The 18,956-nt window shown below is 37.0% G+C and overlaps 1 protein-coding gene across 1 annotated transcript in view; it reads left to right on the top strand.

The window, feature by feature from the left end:
• LOC128862104 (uncharacterized) overlaps positions 1-14,427 on the top strand; it is an 88,199-nt gene extending 73,772 nt beyond the window's left edge. Inside the window, exons 5-6 of the mRNA XM_054100536.1 lie at positions 10,720-10,888; positions 13,459-14,427. Of these exons, the coding sequence (XP_053956511.1) occupies positions 10,720-10,888; positions 13,459-13,988 (699 nt within the window). The 3' untranslated portion in view covers positions 13,989-14,427. The remainder of the gene's footprint in view (positions 1-10,719; positions 10,889-13,458) is intronic.
• Positions 14,428-18,956: the final 4,529 nt, after the last annotated feature.

Genomic DNA, 18,956 nt, shown 5'->3' with positions numbered 1-18,956 from the left:
ACATTTTTTAGCCTGTGCTAATTGAAAGTATTGTTTATAATTTTGTGAAATATACATTCTTTAAAAATGAGTTCAATAATTCACTTAGTTTTAATTAGCTTTACTTTTTTAACATCTGGTAGCATTACCCGCGATTGCAGTTCTTGTTGGTGTTCTTCTGCTTTTAGCAGTCAAATCTCTCTCTCGCTACTGCAGTGTTGCCTAGCTTTGGGTATAAAAACGTACTAAAATGCCCATTTCAAGACAATAAAATATAAAATTTTCATTGAATTACTTAAAGAACTTCGTATACGTGACAAATTTGTTTTTAAAATGTGTGCTTTTTTAAATAAATGTGTTATGGTTATGTAGAATTTAATTTATGACATTCTTTTTGTTAAGCCAAACTCTTTTGTTAAGGGAGCGACTTTTTTTGCTATATTTGAGGTTATGTAACTAGATAAGGTACTCTTTTTTTGAAAATGTCACATTGGTTTCTTTAGTATTTTGTTGGTATTTTTTGCTTATTTTTACTATGAATACACCTCTTAAATCCCTATGTCCCACTAAGGATTGATGACCGGAAGAAACGATTACACCTCTATGGTTTTAATTCGCGTTCATTAAGTTTAAAATGTGTAAAAAGGTGTTCAATCTTAAGAAGAGTTGAGAGAGGTATATTTAATATTCTTGCATAAACTTAAAAGGAACAAAAAATTAAATTTGCACTTTCAAAATACTAAATTTTATAAGAATCAAGAAATTTTCATTAGCACTAAAATCTTCTCAGAGTGGTCTTTTTTAAACTTCTTTTGTTTAATAATACAGTTTTTTTTAACTTACAGTTTCGATAGCTTTGAATAAAAAAAAAAGAAGCAAACACGAAACTGAAAAATTTTCGCATTTTGAGTATAAAAAAGCACTAAATGTATTGCAAAGAGCAAATGGTTGGCAACACTGCACACCTCGGCAAACGTGACGTCACGCACTCTCTAATGGGCGCAATCTTGTTTCTATCATTCTTGATGCCGGATTGTATCTCAGAATTCTCTGAGAGCAGGGGTGAGAGTACAGTGGCAAATCTTCTGGATGTCTTTTGTGATTGCAGCTTTCCGATAACGAATATTATTTGCGTAGTTAGATGTACGTTTTTTTGTTGCATACAAAGCAATGATCCGTGTCGATGTTGAGTTCTCGGATCGTACATAAATCTAAACCTTAATTATAGTGAAAAGGCTCCCCATAAAGAACACCTGCCGGAGGTGTCATAAAACTCTAATGCCAACCAATCGGTTTGAGTAATTCAGGGCAATCTACAAATCCACAAATCAGATCGAAGAGAAACACACAATTAAATGGTGCTTCATCTTTCTAATAGGTTTATTATTTAAAAGAAAGGAGCTTAAGTTGGAAGCGGGTCGGAAATATAAGAGGCTGGAAAACAAAAATAAGGAAATTTTCTTTGAACCCCTTTGATTGTCGAAGTACTAGTATGACTGTTATAAATTGGGCCCGAAATTATAAACTCACAGTCTAATTTTGAATCTACTTGTGATTAATTGGAGTTTTCACTTAATCAATCAGGTTGCACTGAAGACCCTGGAGAACGCGAAGCAAACCTCAAAGATTGTTCAAGAATGTAAGAAGAACCTTAATTCTGTCGCAAGACAGAACAGGCTTGTACTTATATGGGTTCCAGGACACTCCGGTGTTCAAGGAAACGAAATTGCCAATGAATTGGCCAACCGTGGATCAGCGGCTGCCCCACAAGGGCCAGAGCCAATAATCGGAATCAGTTCCGCAGAAATAATGAGTTGGATCAGCGATTATGTACGCTGCAGAACTGAAAAGTGTTTTGTGACAAGTCCGAACAGAAAACTGTCAAACTTTCTACTAAAACTTGGAAGGAAAGACGTTCGGTTGATGGGGTCAACCACCACCATTGGAATCATTGAGAACCCAATGTGCTTGTCTTGCTTCGAGGAGGCGGATAGCACTGAGCACTTTCTCTGTGAGTGTCCTGCCTTTGCTAGAGCAAGCCGACGAGTTTTGGGTTCCGATGACGAGAGAATGAGTAAAATTCGTTCTCTAAAACTGGAGGATATTTACAGATTTGTCAAAGAATCTGGAAAATTCTCTCAGGACTAACTACCCTTGTCTCTGTCTAAATTTTTTCCTATCTCTTTCTCTGATACTTTTCTCCTTTCCTCCTTGACTACTTACCCCCTTTCCAGAGCTCTAAATACAGGGTGGGCCAAATAAAACCTACTAATGTTAAGCACAAATAACTTTTTTATTTTTTGACATATTTATTTTTCTCTTTTTGTAAGTTATAATTGAATTGTTGGAAATTTATTTTGGAACCCTACCGCAACACCACCAACAACGACTATAATACGCTATTCGTTTTACATAATTAGCCACACAAATTGATTTTTTAAATAATATTTTGATGTCGGATGAAGCGCCTTTCCATTTAAATGGTTAAGTCAACAAACAAAACTGTAGATTGTGTTGCTCTGAAAATCCAAGGGCAACACACCAACATCACCTGCACCCATCTAAATGTACTATTTGGTGTGGTGTTATGGCCACTAGAGTTATCGGCCCATATTTCTTCGAAAATGAGGATGAAACGCCGAAATCGATTTCAGGAGCTTCTTACAGAACATTGATTGAAAACTTTTTGCGGCCAATGGCGGAGCAGTATTCTAATTTGTGGTTTCAACAAGATTAAGTAACAGCTCGTGGTGCTCCTTGGTCCGACCTTTTTAAATTTCAAATCTACTTGTGAGCTAAAGAGATTTCCCATGGTTTTACCAAACTCATATGCCCGATTCATTGTATATGTCACATAAATTGGCTCACGACAGGCAGCTAGCGGAAATTGGTCAGAACTTTTTACTTCACCCAATATTTACTTAGCACTCTTTATTTGAAGGAGTTTTATGTTCGACAGCAAATATTTGCCAAAAATTTGCGCCTACTCTCACACGCAAAAACAAAGTTTTCATGTTGGCACGCCACCAAACAAATTTTATCAATAAATTATAGAGTTCAAGTACCGCAATGCCATCAACCGCCAACTTCACACACACATACAAGCATACATACGAAAGTAGATATAACTCCACTAAGGCGGAGACGCTAGCGCACTTGCGTGGGAACAAACAAGTAGCCAGTTTTAAAAACTTTTATCGTAGCCATTTTTTCCTCGCACATCACACGCACACACATACCTACCCAGTTCATTTATTTTCAAAGAACACAAGAACATGCGATATACATAGGTACAAATACACAGAAGTGCTCGAGTTGTGTTCATGTCGGTGGCAAATGATGTGCACATACATACGCGTATGTATGTAGATAAACGAGTTCAAACGTACTTATTTATGCCTCGTTGAAATAACGCCCGCTTTAAGAAAAATCGTCGCCGAAGAGCTGGCGGTGATTTTCGTTTAAAATTGTATTAGTAGCAACGTGGCAATTGATACATGGCAACGCCTTCATGCTCAGTGCCTGAATGTTGAACGCCTGCAGTGTGCCTCAGATTTAACGAGCATGCCACTTGCAACTGCCACATGCAACGCAAAGAGGTCAAAGGCAGCCATGCAAGCGAAGTAGGCTAGAAGAAAGCAAGGGGTTCAATGAAATCTGCTTTACAAGCTGGTCATATCGCGTTTGTTCTGCGCCGTGAACGAACGATGGGAATTGAAAAATATTAAAGACTATGAAAAATAAATAAGAAAGCTATACTTACATAGGTATATGATAAAATAAAATAAGGAGCACCTAGGCATCGTTCCTTTGTGGAAGCACACAAATGCACAGTTTCGCTGTGAAAGTGAATTAGCAGCTTGAGGATAGAAGGAAATGCAAATTGCAGTGGAAAAGAAATGATGGGGTTGGTGATGTGAGTGCGGCCAAAAGTCTTTGATTATTTTTCTAGGGTGGTGAAAAATATTAATAGTTCTACGTAAGAAAAACGAGTTACGCATATTCTTGTAATTGATCATGCCATAACCATAGTTAGCTGATATTGAAGTAGAAATAATGACAACATTTGCATTTTGTCATAAAAACAAGGATAACTCTCCATGCAGTCCATTAATTTTTCGTCGTTCAATTATAATATTCAAATTTGTATCGCAAATACTAAAATAAATGTAGAATATTTCACAACTGGGGAATTACCAAAATTCAAAATTCAGCTACGGTTATAGCTATGACATCGTCAAGCGGCACCTATAACACCGCGTTACACACATTCTGTCCTATGAACCAAATATACTTTTTCGGAAAGGGGATAAAAAATAAAAATACACGTGTATCGGCGATTTTCATGTACACGTCACAATTTTTTTTTTTTGTATTTTATAACTTTAAACGAGCAATTCTTGTATGAATATCTGCATAGCCACACGATCTCAGGATTAGCTTAAGGGATTTGAATGAAATTGGGCACACAGATAGTGTATCACATTTCTAGACTTTTCACTTAGGTGTTGCCACTGACAATGTTTCACAGGGTTGCCATCTGTTCGAAATTTAAAAAAAAATTGCATGAGATATGCAGATGTGGGTATCAAAAGAAAGGTATTTCACTCCGCATTACAATAGAGATATAAAACCCCGAATTTTTTTATTAATTTTATTATATTGTATTAAAATTAAAAAGTGTTACATTAAAAATTTTAATACTTTTAAAGAAACTTAGGTCTTTTGTTTTTGCGTTTGTAAGCATTTGTGTCAGTATCGCGACAAATAGACCAACAGTATTCGCCAAGCATATGCGTAATGTCTTGTCCTTTAAAGCGCTTTTCAATAGCCGCAATGTCCTGATGGAACCTTTCGCCATGTTCATCGCTACAAGTTCCTAAATCCCCAAGGAAACAATCTAAATGATTGTGAAGGAAACGGATCTTTAGCGACATTAATATGCCCATTTCGCCATATGCCGAAATAATTTCTGCAACAATATTTTTATAATTGTCAGCTCGTTTGTTGCCAAGAAACTGCTCAATAACGGCAACTGTGCCTTTCCATGCACGTTGTTCGATAGCATTCAATTTTGATGAAAATTCATAGCTTGCAACTATTTTTTTTATCTGCGGACCACTGCAAACAACTGTCAGATGATCGGAACTTCCGGAACTGTAACAAACATACAAACGGCACAGAGTCTGTTGTATGAAACAATAAATTAAAGGTTAATAAATTGTTTAGAAATTTGGAGTCCCTTCAAGTTATGCCGAAAATTTAGATCAAATTTTTCCAGAAAATCTGAGAATTGATAATTTTTTTTTTTCTAATTTTACATATTAAAACATTTCCACGAGTCTGCCTGCAGAAATTCAGCGCGATTGGATCACGGAAAAAGGGTTAAAAATTGATCCAAAGTTTTTCACACAGGCGGACTACGTATACATAAAAAAAAAAATTCTGACGTATACATGAAAATCGCCGATACACGTGTACTTTTATTTTTTCCCCCTTTCCGAAAAAGTATATTTGGTTCATAGGACAGAAAAAACTTCGTTTTTGTAACGCAGTGTAATCGTTTACAGTGATGCGTTATGTTGGATCAGAACAGCTATGGCTATGATTACGATTATAGATAATTGCAGCCTTTATGCCGTTGGACTTCTTTCTTGGGTGTTATTTGAAAGAAAAGATGTACGTGGATTAGCCAGCAACAATTCAAGAGCTAAAGGATGAGAAAATTCGGGACATTGACGGCATAGAACCTGAATAATGCCTCAGCGTCATCGAAAATTTCAAACATCGTGAAGGTGTACCGCAGAGGCCGCGGGGGCTATTTGGCCGTTATTTTGTTCCATACGTAATTGAGCCATACCAGTATTATCATAATAAAGAGAAATGATAACAATTTCCTAAAAAAATTGTATTTTATTGAAAATCAATACCGGCCCTTGAAACTTAACCACCCTTTATTAGGCTCCTGCGGTTCGCCACTTCCCTACTCGTTGTGTTTGGGCTCGCTTAATGAAGAAATTGCACGGGAAAGCAATAAAAAAGCTATCGAGCAAGATTCTCCACTGGTAAGATTTTACCTCAAGAATGTTAGTGAAGAAGATTGTGCCTTCCAAATTCGCTGTGTCGTAAACGCCCATAACTAAACAAACAAAAGGAAGGGGAATTATTTGGTTTTGAAGAGGAAGAGTAGGCGAAAGCAATATAACTATCCAAATACAAAACATTGTTCGCACACCCACATACTTTTTTGCCACGAAGTTTTCCGCATACAAACACAAATAAACTGCATTTGGAGGCTTTATATTAATTTGCTATTTCACATTAGTTTGACTAGTTTAAATCTCATAAATGACAATACCACCAATCCGTACACTTAATTTTCACAAGCATGTAATTTCTACTACTTTTCTTTGTTTTGTATCGGAATGGGAGCTGACGTCAGACTTTTCAATATCACGAAAAATAAAGTAACTGTTTTGCCCAGGCGCCACCTAAGGTACTCAGTTCCCCATGGTTTTACCTCATAAAAGTGGCATAACTCACTATTTTCAATGCTGCCAAATCTCTCTTGTGATGTTAGGCAAGTTTCATTAGACCGCGTTCAAACAGAGCAACTTTTGTTGATTAAAAAGTTTAGTTGTTTTTAGCTCCAACTTCCGTCAGAAGTATGAGATAATAATGCCATCGGCAAGCAAATCACAGGAAGCATTATTCTTTTGGCACATATTCCTTCTTAAAGAGCTCGTAAATGATTCTGGAAGTGATTGTCTAGGAAGGACAAATGAATAACGAATTCGGACTCAGCAAGCCCGAAAAACGTAAATCTAATTTCTTTTAATTTTCCGGTGAATATTCTAGGTTTGTCCTTGAATCAAATTAGTTTTTAGCCAGTTAGGGGTATGATTCCACCCCATAGGAAGGTTTGGACACATGCCTACCTGCCGGCATATGTTACCGTTGATTAGAACTACAATAAAAAATGCCAAATCGAATATGAATACACACAATTTTTTGAAGTGAAACTTATTAGGCGTCGATTGACAAGCGAGAAGGCAGAGTAAAATTGCAAGGTCATGCATCGTTTCAAGCATTTTCGTTCCGCAAGAGAGAAAAAAGGTATAACATAGAGGAAAAGGACAGAGAGAGCTATACCTCATAGGTATATATCTTAGATACACTTTAAGCTATTTTTCCTAATTTCTAGTGAGAAATAACACTGCCTACTTTTTGGCGCTTGTTTGTTGGTGTAAACTTGTAGGAAATATATTTTTGGTGCCTACCCTTTAGCGCTTATTTCCGTTTCCTAGCTATTATAAAGTGCGCCATCGGGTTTATTGGTATTGCTTTGCGGTAATTTGTGACGTTGCTGCGGTCCTGGAATCGCTACGTTTGTGCGGGTGATATACGCTCAGAGTAGTGCGCGTTGTTGCCACGGTTTGTGTCCAGCGTTTACCTACACCGGTCGACCCTTCTCAGTTTTTTGTAAATTTTGTCTATTTGTATTCTCTGCAAATGTTCTGAATTTTTTTAGATATATATTCTCTCTCTCTCTCTCTCTCATTTACTCTCGGGTCTCTCCCTCACACTTTGTCTGCCTTGAAAGTTTCACTTCTGTTATGTGTACTACGCTACACGCACTTTTTTTTATTTTTTAAAGTTTTCTGAATTTTTTTATAAAAATTCCCGTATTCAAGGAATAAATAAAACAAAAATTTTAATTCGGACCTAGATAAAATCTCTTCCAAATCTTTTACGAGTATTAAAAATATTATAAAAATTTATCCGAAATTGAATCCTTTAAAGTTCTGTAAGAACAAGATGTGACAAAAAATCCCGTCTAGCTAGTCAATTGCTTTATTTTACAAAAATAAAAAACATAACATTAATACATCAGACCACAGCAGTATTTTCCAAGCGGAAGTTTTTGCTGTGGGGAAGACCGCGGAGCTAGCCTACACTAGAACAAGAAAGAACTCAAAAATTAATATATACGTGGATAGTCAAGCAGCAATAAGAGCAATAAGCTCATATTGTATTAAGTCCAAAAATGTTCGACGGAGCAGGGAGGCCATAGAAAGGCTAGCCGGAAACAGTAGGCTGCATATCTACTGGGTACCTGGACACAAAGGCATTATAGGGAACGAAATAGTAGATGAGATAGCAAAAAGTGCTGTGAGACTACCATTTGAACAAGAGAACGACATACCGAGACCGCTAAACACAATATACAATGAAATGGACGACCACACGAAAAGGCAAGTTAAAGCTAGGTGGACTAACCTGACCACATGCAAAACAGCAAAACTCATGTGTAGAACTAACGACAAAAAACTTACTCAATTCGTACTTACGCTCTCGCGAAAGGAATGCAGAACTATCATAGGTATGCTAACAGGTCACAATCTATTGGCTGCACATGCGTACAAGATAGGGATTGCTAACACGGACAAATGCAGAAAATGCAGAGAGGATGTTGAGGAGACTTTAGAACACCTTCTGTGCGTTTGTCCGGCATTATCAAAAACACGACTAAGATGCCTGGGAGCCCCACTGTTTGAGGGTCTGGAAGACGTCTCAAAAGCGGAGCTCCCAGCCCTACTTAGATTCGCCAAAAGCGCTGACATCCTACATGATGTCTACTTTAGGTATTCATAGAGGTCGGTCTCCATCTGGTATCGCTAGGGACCAAAAGGTCTATGCGTGGCTTACTGCCAACCAGGCTAACCTAGCCTAACCTACATTATTTTTCGACTTGACTTCAGCAAAATTTAAAAAAAAAATTAATAATTGTAAAAGTTATCGCTGTTTGTGTGGAGCACGTTTCTCCTGAAGTTCCTTGTGGTGATCATCACAAGTCCTTGGAGATTCATCTAAAATCGATCGGTCAAGAGAAATTAGTTTTATTAATAGATAATCTTGTGTTTGAAGTTTTTCAAAATTAACAATATATCGGATTCAGGAAATATTTTTCAGATTTTCGAAAAGAAAAACCGGCAATTAATTGTTAAAAAAATAGAAATTTTTGAAAAGCCAGAATCCTTCGATCACGATCGAATTTTTTACGTTTTTCAAAAGCAGTATAAATTTTATTGAAATCTAACAAGCGGTGTTTAAGTCACAGTGATTTAAAAAACATAGTTTTGAGAAAAACGCATTTAAAGTTTTGCTTTCGATATCCGGAGCGCCCGAGAGCCCTTTGTTAATCATTGAATAACTCAAAAAGTATTTGTCGGATTCACTTCAAATTTTCACATAATATTTTTAGGATATCATAGTTTAATAAAATGCAAAAAAAATCCATTTTTTTTTTAATTATGACTACCCGTAACCCTTTAAAAAATCTTCTGACATTCGGAGGAGACATAAATTTGTTGGTCCTTTCAATTGTAGGACAAAGTCAGAGTTCATCCCACAAATCAAAGAAGAAGTTTGGCCTAATACCTAACAAAAAATGTACTTTTATGTGCCAATTATCTACACATATAGACAATGGAGGTATATATTTTATTCTCATATGACAACTCTTTATTTATACATCCACACCCAGCCAGATTGCTTTGTCTCATATTCAAAGAAGATATCACGGTAAATAATCGCCTGGGTATCAAATGGGTTCACTGTGGTATGGGCCTAAGATCTTTCCTCCCAACTTTTCATTTAAGGGGGGAAACCGGTTTAGATCAATCAAAAAATCGATTTTTTTATTGCATAAGTCGTTAGTATAACTACTGAAGAATTTGTGGTAAAAATTTTAAAGCGAAATTCGCATTATTCCCGATTTTATGACCACCTAAGTGACTGCCCGACGGTTCCGCACCGTAGCGCGCGTTAGTTAGAACGACGATTTTCTCGAAACTATTTTTTTTCAACTGGTGGGTATTCTAGCTTAAAAATTTATCGACCAATCGTTCTAAATTTTTTCGGGATTTTTTCTTATTTCAATTCTAATCTATATGAACCTAATTCTGGGATTATACAATATTATTATTTAAAATATGGTTTTTTAAGCAAAATAGATGAAAAATATATGGTATAAAAAAACTACTTTGTGTTCAAGCGCCTCAAAAACATGCAATTTTCAATATTTTTTTACCACAATTAGGTTCATATTCTTAGGAAAAATGTTGTTAATAAAAAACATTGCTGTTGATTTCAGAGAAAAATTGCAACTTCAGGAGTTCCCACCAGCAAGACACTCTGATGGCGATCGCCCATGGACAGCACGCTCTAACGCCACTATCTCCCGCGGAAATAGCTTCAAACAAATGTAAAAGTGTACCTAAAAATATAAAAAAAATATCCTCTAAACTTAAACAATTTCTGATTATTCCTACTTTGTTAAAAAAATTCTCGAAAAACACCAAAATTTTGGCCTCCTAACCCGGTTTCCCCCCTTAATTGACAAGCAGAGACTGAGTTATTGAGAACTGCTTCGAACCGACAAATTCCATGTTGTGTTGTCGAAGATGGAGCTTGGAACTTAAGTTGCTTAGATAAACGAATGTGAGCGGCTAGAGTAGACAAATTTCTTCGCAAGTTTGAAACACAGGATGGTTATTTTTGGCACCAAGTTTTGTATGGTCTAAGTCTTTCTCATCCTTTTTTCACTTTGATAGATTTTCTTCAATGGATTGACATACAACTTAGTTAAAAATTAAACCTGACTAAAAAACACCTTTTTTTACTACTGATTTATTTTTAAATACTTTAATTAACTTTTCTTTCTTAATTTTTCTACAGGTACTGTCAGAAGAGACATCAGGAGGTCGGCTCAAATTCAAAACCATTAAATCCGAAGAAACTAAATCGATACTACTCATCAGCGCTGCTGATCTACAAGATTCTGGCAAATATTCCTGTTACCCATCAAATACGGAGATAGCAAGCATACGCGTCCATGTACTACAAGGTAGGTACACCTACTTCCAGAATATTTAAGTAACATTACAAAATGTTGTTTTTATATACCGATTAGTGGCGCAAAATAGATTATAAAAGGCATCTAGAACCCCAACTTTTAAAAACGGCTATAAAAATAAAATGAGTAATTATAGATCAATTTCGAAATTATCCCCTGTATCTAAAATTTTCGAAAGCGTTGTTACAATAAAAAACATTAATTCTCAATTAGTGGTATTATTGGCTCAAAAAAAAACAAGGTAAAAGAGAAATTACAAATTTTGTGTTTTTGCTTTTCACGACACTGATCAAGTCGATTGTGTTTACATAGATTTTTCGGCATCCAGTTTTTCAGCTTAAGGATTCTAATGCGGCGATCTTAAGTATTATTTGGGTGATAGGCACTGTGTGGTTACCATCGACAATGCCTTTTCGAAATCTTCTATGTTATCTTCAGGCTTACCTAGTGGTAATATCGTAGGATCCCTGTTAATTAAAAGAGTAGACTCTGGCAAAACGACATTGGTCTATGTTTCGCAGCCTCAACGTTTCTGCCATATGCAGATACTCCTTAAACATACTCGAGTTTCAAAATTTCGAAAGATTCTTCTTCAATAGAAATTCGATAAACCAGTAACATGATGCGCTCGAAACTATCTAAAGTTAAATGTTAATAAATATTCTTGCCCCTATTTTACTAGAAAGCAAACTCTAATTCCGATATTCATAGCAGTAAAGTCCTCACTCGACGAACAAAACTAGCACTCTATAAAGCTCTCATCATGCCCGCTCTATAGTATAGTGGAGAAGCTTGGCCGATGACAGCATTCGATGAGGTGTCCCTTGGAGTGTTTGAGAGGATGATTTATGAACCTTTGCACATTAGTGACGGCAAGTATAGTAGGGGATAGAACAATGATCTGTATAAGCTTTACGATGGCATCGACTTAATGCTACGAATAAGGATCCAGCAGCTCCATTGGCTAGGTCATGTCGTCGGAATGGATACAAATGCGCCGGGTCTGAAAGAATTCAATGCGGTACCAGGTGGTGGTAGCAGAGGAAGAGGAAGGCCTTTTCTGCGTTGGAAATATCAGGTGGAGAATGACTTGGCTTCACTTCGTGTTTCCAACTGGCGCCGGTTAGCATAAGAAAGAAACGACTCACGCACTTTTCTAAACTCGCCTAAAATCGCTTCGGCGGTTATTGTGCCAATCAAGAATAAGAAGAAACTACAATTCCAACATGCGATAAGTTAAAGAGTTTAGAACTTGGGCATATACATACTTTGACATGAAACTCAGCTCCTCCACCCAGAAAAGTTTTATTTTTCTGAAATCATAGGCATTATTGGCCGACCCATGTCCACTGTTTCTCCGATGTATCAACTTGGGGTTTTCAGACTCGTATACTCGGAAGTTGTTGTGCAATTCTAAGACCTAGACTTGAGTACGCATGTAAACCGTACAGAACGAATCCATAAATATATATATAGAACACCTTCTGTGCGTTTGTCCGGCATTTTCAAAAACACGACTAAGATGCCTGTGAGCCCCACTGTTTGAGGGTCTGGAAGACGTCTCAAAAGCGAAGCTCCCAGCCCTACTTAGATTCGCCAAAAGCGCTGACATCCTACATGATGTCTACTTTAGGTATTCATAGAGGTCGGTCTCCATCTGGTATCGCTAGGGACCAAAAGGTCTATGCGTGGCTTACTGCCAACCAAGCTAACCTAACCTAACCTACATCATTTTTTGACTTGACTTCAGCAAAATTTAAAAAAAAAATTAATAATTGTAAAAGTTATCACTGTTTGTGTGGAGCACGTTTCTCCTGAAGTTCCTTGTGGTGATCATCACAAGTCCTTGGAGATTCATCTAAAATCGATCGGTCAAGAGAAATTAGTTTTATTAATAGATAATCTTGTGTTTGAAGTTTTTCAAAATTAACAATATGGCGGATTCAGGAAATATTTTTCAGATTTTCGAAAAGAAAAACCGAATATAATTGGCGCGTACACCCTTTTTGGGTGTTTGGCCGAGCTCCTCCTCCTATTTGTGGTGTGTGTCTTGATGTTGTTCCACAAATAGAGAGACCTACAGTTTCAAGCCGATTCCGACGGCAGATATTTTTTTATGAGGAGCTTTTTCATGGCAGAAATACACTCGGAGGTTTGCCATTACCTGCCGAGAGGCGGTCATTTTGATATTTTACCGAGACTTGAACCTACGTTCTCTCTCTCTGAATTCCGAATGGTAGTCACGTACCAACCCATTCGGCCACGGCGGCCACCAACGAATGCAGAAAGCTTTTATTAAATTTGCTCTTCGCTCACTGAACTTTAGTGAGCCTATACCATCTTACGAGTCTCGTTGTCAGCTTTTAGCTTTAAAGTCCGTATATCACAGGTTTGCGTTACTTTTTTGGCTCTATTGTTGGTAATCTTATAAGTAGCTCCTGCAATAGATAACAACGGCAAATAATTTCCTCAATTAGTTCACCCTGTACTTGCTGTTGATTTCATATTCGATTTAACAGCATCAGACTAACTGTTGATGTCCTCTCTTTCTCTTTTCACAGGTGAGCGACCGGAAGCGATGCAAACGAATTCTGCACCCACAGCGGGACACAGCGCTGCCGCCCAGCCAACCAAACTAATCAGCGCTTTAATCGGTGCTTTCGTTTCATTGAAAATACTAACATTTCTCTGTAATAGTGCAGGCAACATAAGTGAAAATAAAAACAATGAGCCAAGCACAAGCAGTCAGCGTACAATTGCAGATTTCAACACCCAGTGCAATAGCAGTAGTTCGCATACTAATACGCAGCCACAGTCGCAGCTACAGCGACAACCACAACTTCAGCAACAGCACCTAGCAGTTGGAAATAGCATTGCCACATTGCTGGCCACCGCATTACTGCACAGCATCAATCTAATAGCAGTTGACAGCATACTGTCGCGTTCAACCGAACAACTGTCACATGGTGACATAGTCGATGTTAGTCAACAACAATGCCACCCCATCCAACAGTTGCGCCAGCCCCAGCAGCATTTGCTGCTTGAATGTAAGGTCCCACAAACTCTCATAGCACCGTCGTATGCGCGGTGATAAAGGAACCAGCATTAACGCAAATCCACAGAGCAGGCGGGATGAACGTAGTTTGGTGAAGGCCAATAGACCAATAGACTAGAGAGATGGCGTCACTATGTACATAGCTTATTTACTAACTGCGCAAGAGACTCACTACTCTGGCTGGCCGGCCAAAGTAGGTACGACCCCAAGTAACACTGCACAGTTCAAGTGGTGAAATTCATAAAACTTTGGGCGGCTAATTACAGAGTGTGTGCTTACATTTTTACGTAATTGAGTTAGTTATACTACTTATGGTGCATAGGCAAAGTAATGGGAAACCACATATAATATAAACTTACGTACACACATTTGTATGTATAAACGAATAAGTACACGAGGTTGGGTAGTAGGAGTAAGCATGAAATGGCTGTACTTGAGTAGTAAAATTTAAAATAAGGCATAGAAATTAGTAATGTTTAAAATAGGTATGAAATACCTTTAAATATGGAATATATATGTCTGTATATATATAAAACTTGTATGATAGGTTGTAAGTATTGAGTTATGAAAATGTAAATATACTTAGTATAATGTGTTGACTAATTTTTTATGAAATTGAATTTCTTCTATTATATTGCATACTTATTCCTTTATTATTTATAGATACACACACGGGCGAAATTATTCGCACAAAGCCTAATCGATAAGCTGTATCTTAAGAAAAAATTAAAAATGTTATTCTAAGAAAAATATACGATTTTATTGTTTATTTAATTCTAACATCAACTAAACAAAACTTTACTCCATAAATGAAAAATTAGCAAAAAATTCTTCATTTTTTCTTCATATTTTTAAGGAACGAAATTATTCACACAATTCAATTTCACAAATAATATATTAAGTTCAATAAATTTTAATATTTAGTAGGCATTCCTTTTTACCTGATGACTTCCTTAAGTTTATTGGGCATGAGTTAACTAATTTTTTAGTCACTTTTGGACACAAATTTCGCCATTCCTGTTCGAGTACCTCTTTCGGTTGGGTTTTGCTAGATAAGTTAATTTTAGCGACACACCTACCGAGTTCAAACAAAGGTTCGATGGTATTCAAGTCTAGAGACTGTGGTGGTGTTGGAAGAATGTGAGGCACACGATAGTTCATCCACATACGCACATAGTGGGCAATATGCTTGAGATCATTATCTTGTTGAAAATAAAAGTGATTTCCAACATACAGTTTTTGCGCGCATTCATGCAAGTTTTCCTTTAAAATATTAAGGTAAAGTGATTTATCCATAATATCATCAATAAATACAAGATTGCCTACGCCTGACGTTGATATGCATCCCCACACCATTACACCCCACCACCATGTTTCACTGTATTTACTGTATTGCTTTTGTAGAATTCGGTATTGGGTTTTCTTCAGACTCGAATCCTTCCATCCGTTTGAAAATGTTGAACTCATTCTCGTCGCTAAAAATGTCGTTGCTCCAGAAATAAAGTGGCTTATTTTTATATTTCTTTACGACCTCTTTCCTTTTATTTTTATTGACTTAACTGATGAGTGGTTTAGAGCCATTTCCGAGCTATACCCGTAACGATTCAAAGCTCTAAAAACTGTTTTCGAATGGACGTCTCTACTAATCTCTTCACTCTTTTGCACTCCTGCGTTGATGCAATTTTTGTATTCCTTTTAATATTTCTTGTTATATGGCGCTCATCACTGAAGGTCAATTTGCGAGGTCTTCCAGTATGGAATTGGCTCTTAAGATTTGTTTCCCCTTTAAAATGTTTTATTATAAAGGGTTTTCCAATAAGAGGTGTTATGCCTGTAAATGATCAATGGCTTCGTTGCTTGTGTGGCACGTAGCTCCGTCTTGTGAAAAATAAACGTTGTCCAGATCAATCCCATCCATTTCCGGCCATAAAAAATTGTTACTCATCTCTCGATAGCGTAATCCATTCACCGTAACTGTTGTTTCAGCTTCATTTTCCAAAAAGTAAGGTCCAATGACTCCGTCGGACCATAAACCGCACCAAACAGTCACGCGTTGAGAATAGAGAGGCTTTTCAACAATAACTCCACCGAGGTGGAAATGGGCCTCATCGCTCAAGATGATTTTTCGATGGAATTCCGGATCATTTCAATAAATTTCAACGATCCAATCACCAAAGACACGGCGTTGTTGATGGTCGGCCGGCTTGAGTTCTTGTGTTAACTGGACTTTATAAGCCTTAAGACCCAAATCTTTATGCAAAATACGGAATGGCTAATTCCAAAGAACGACAAACCTGGGTTTTCTTCAACACTTTCGGCTACAACAACAATATTTTCCGCTGCTCTTGAGCCACGTACACGGTTTTATTCTTCACATCACTAACTTGTTCCAACAGTTCGAATTTTTTCACCAATTTCTGTATTGAGGTCCGACAAGGTGCTCCGCGAAGATCCAAAAATGTTCGAGTTTTACGAACCATCTCTGCCAAATTTTCACCATTTTTATAGTGAATTTTAATAATTTTAATGAGCTGTTTAAGCGTGTATCGTTCCATTTTTATTAATGATGTATTTTCTACTTGTCAAATATCACAAAATGACAGCTTCAAAAGTGACATCGACCGAAATAGCGGACTATTCAAAATAACACCTGTTATTGGAAAACCCTTTACTACAAATAGTAAAACGACTACGATTCACAGTTTGACCGATTTCTGCACGCGGTTTGCCCTCATTATGCATAAGCAAAATTATTTTTCTTTTAGCTCAGTTGTGTCTGCTTGTTTCCGACCCATGATGTATTAATAACGCGAAAGCAAGACTTGAAATTACCACATAAGTTGAGTTTCGGATGATCATATTCATAACGGGACTTATTCGAAAGCACAGGTTGCTTGTAAGAAAAATGAAATCAGTTCAAATTTAAAATTCATACTTTGTCTGAATAATTTTGTCCCATAAAAATATGAGAAAACGTATGATTTTCCTTAATATTTTATTTGTTAAATGTATGTTAGTTTTAAATAAATAATAAATTTGTTTATTTTTAAACATTAAGAAAAACATTTTTCTAATAGCGGTCGCCCCTCGGCAGGCAATGGCAAACCTGCGAGTATATTTCTGCCATGAAAAAGCTCTTCATAAAAATATCTGCCATTCGGAATCGGCTTGAAACTGTAGGTCGCTCCATTTGTGAAACAAGATCAAGGCGCACACCACAAATAGGAGGAGGAGCTCGGCCAAACACCCAAAAAGGGTGTACGCGCCAATTATATATATATGTATATAATTTTTTCTCAAGAAACAGTTTATCGAATGAAAAATTTGTAGTTTTGTGAATAATTTTGTCCGTGTGTGTACATGTACGGCAAGCGAAAAATGTTCATTGAAGTAGCAGATTGTGTGCAACTGCCATTCGGTTGATCACGATTCAAAATCCACTGAGATCACTAAATTTGATTTAAGAATTATAGATTAAAAAAGTGGCAATCCGAAGCACAATTGTGAGAGTCAGCTGCTAAGCCATAGGTGACTTAACAGCTCAGTTGTGCTCGCTCAATTCACATGTATTCTTACGCTCTTCAATCAGTCGTTATTCAGCCAGAAACGAGTAGCATGGTAGTGGATGCATTGATATTTTCGACTACCGACTAACACAATCTGTGTTTTTGTCAACATCTATTGTAAACAAGCCACTAACATATCCCTTGTCGCGTCAGCGAATCAGCTGATTTCTTCAAATTCTCTGAGAGCCGATTAACCGTTTGGTGTTGGTCACATTTTTGTATTCTGTACATGGTGCCCATATATCATATTATTTGGAGTACTTTGAAGGCACCTATGCCACTTTCTTCCTAGAATGTCACAGTTCTTTATCTGAAAATATTTTCTGAAATTCAACGAAAACAGGATGTGATCTGTTGTAGAAAACTTGTTGCTAATTTGCTTCGATTTCCAATAGACAGGGAGTCTGATTGCAAATTTCACTATATTTATTCGTGCGGAGAATTCTAATAGCAGTTTATTTAGTATTGTAATTTGGTGTTGCTTGTCATAAAAGTAAATAAAGTATGCTACTGTAAAGTAATTAAGGGCAGATGTCTTTGAGAATCAAATAAAGAAATAACTGTAAGTGAGGTTTTAAATATTTAACATAAGATTGGGCAAATAATGATAAATGAAGTACTTTTAGATATAAACATAAATATACCAGGAGTACGAAAAAGTGTCCGCCATTATTCAGCTAAACAAAAATTTATTATCGAAGAATCGTCTTTGACTTTTATTTAAATTTTTGCCCATAATCAGCCACTACTATTTCCCAACTTTCTGTTAATATTTGGATACCACGTGGGAAGAACTCTTAATTTTTCGCAGCTATCCGCAAATCGTTCGAAAACTATCCCCATTATGTTGTTATGAGTATCTCTCAAAGTATTATGTAGAATTATATTTAACCGTATCAACGAAAAAATCAACCATACATTACGCAGACAGCAGCTGATTTTAGGTCACGCAAAGCATGCGCAGATCACGTAGCAACTCTTAGATTCAGTGCAGAACTAGTAAACGAAATGCATGAAGCTCTTCACCTTGTCTTCATCGTCTTTGAGAAGCGTTGAGCGTTCGGCAGACAGCGCCAACAAAGCATATGGGATAAGCTCCAGCGTGAAAGAGTTTCGGATAAGATAATTCACATGCTGTAAGCTCAGTATTCCAAATTCCGATGTAGGGTTCTAGTAGCAGGAGTTAGGTAAGGCTGCATATTATAATTATTCGCCACGGTTAATTTTAATGGTACTTGATGATGTGCTAAATAACGCCCTTGATGCCAGCCTTGGAAGAGGAATTCTCTAGAAACCTACTAGTATGGAATACCTGGAAGACCTCGACTACGTTGATGATATTATCCTCCTCTCACAGCATTGCGGACACAGACAGAAGAAACTTGATGCCCTTATTTTCCAGGCAGAGCACGTCGATCTATATATAAATCCATGCAAA

The sequence above is a fragment of the Anastrepha ludens genome, chromosome 4, assembly GCF_028408465.1.
Source record: "Anastrepha ludens isolate Willacy chromosome 4, idAnaLude1.1, whole genome shotgun sequence".
In the NCBI taxonomy this organism is placed as follows: Eukaryota; Metazoa; Arthropoda; class Insecta; order Diptera; family Tephritidae; genus Anastrepha; species Anastrepha ludens.
The sequence above is the reverse complement of the archived record's forward strand: the minus strand, read 5'-3'. Positions and strand labels throughout refer to the sequence as shown.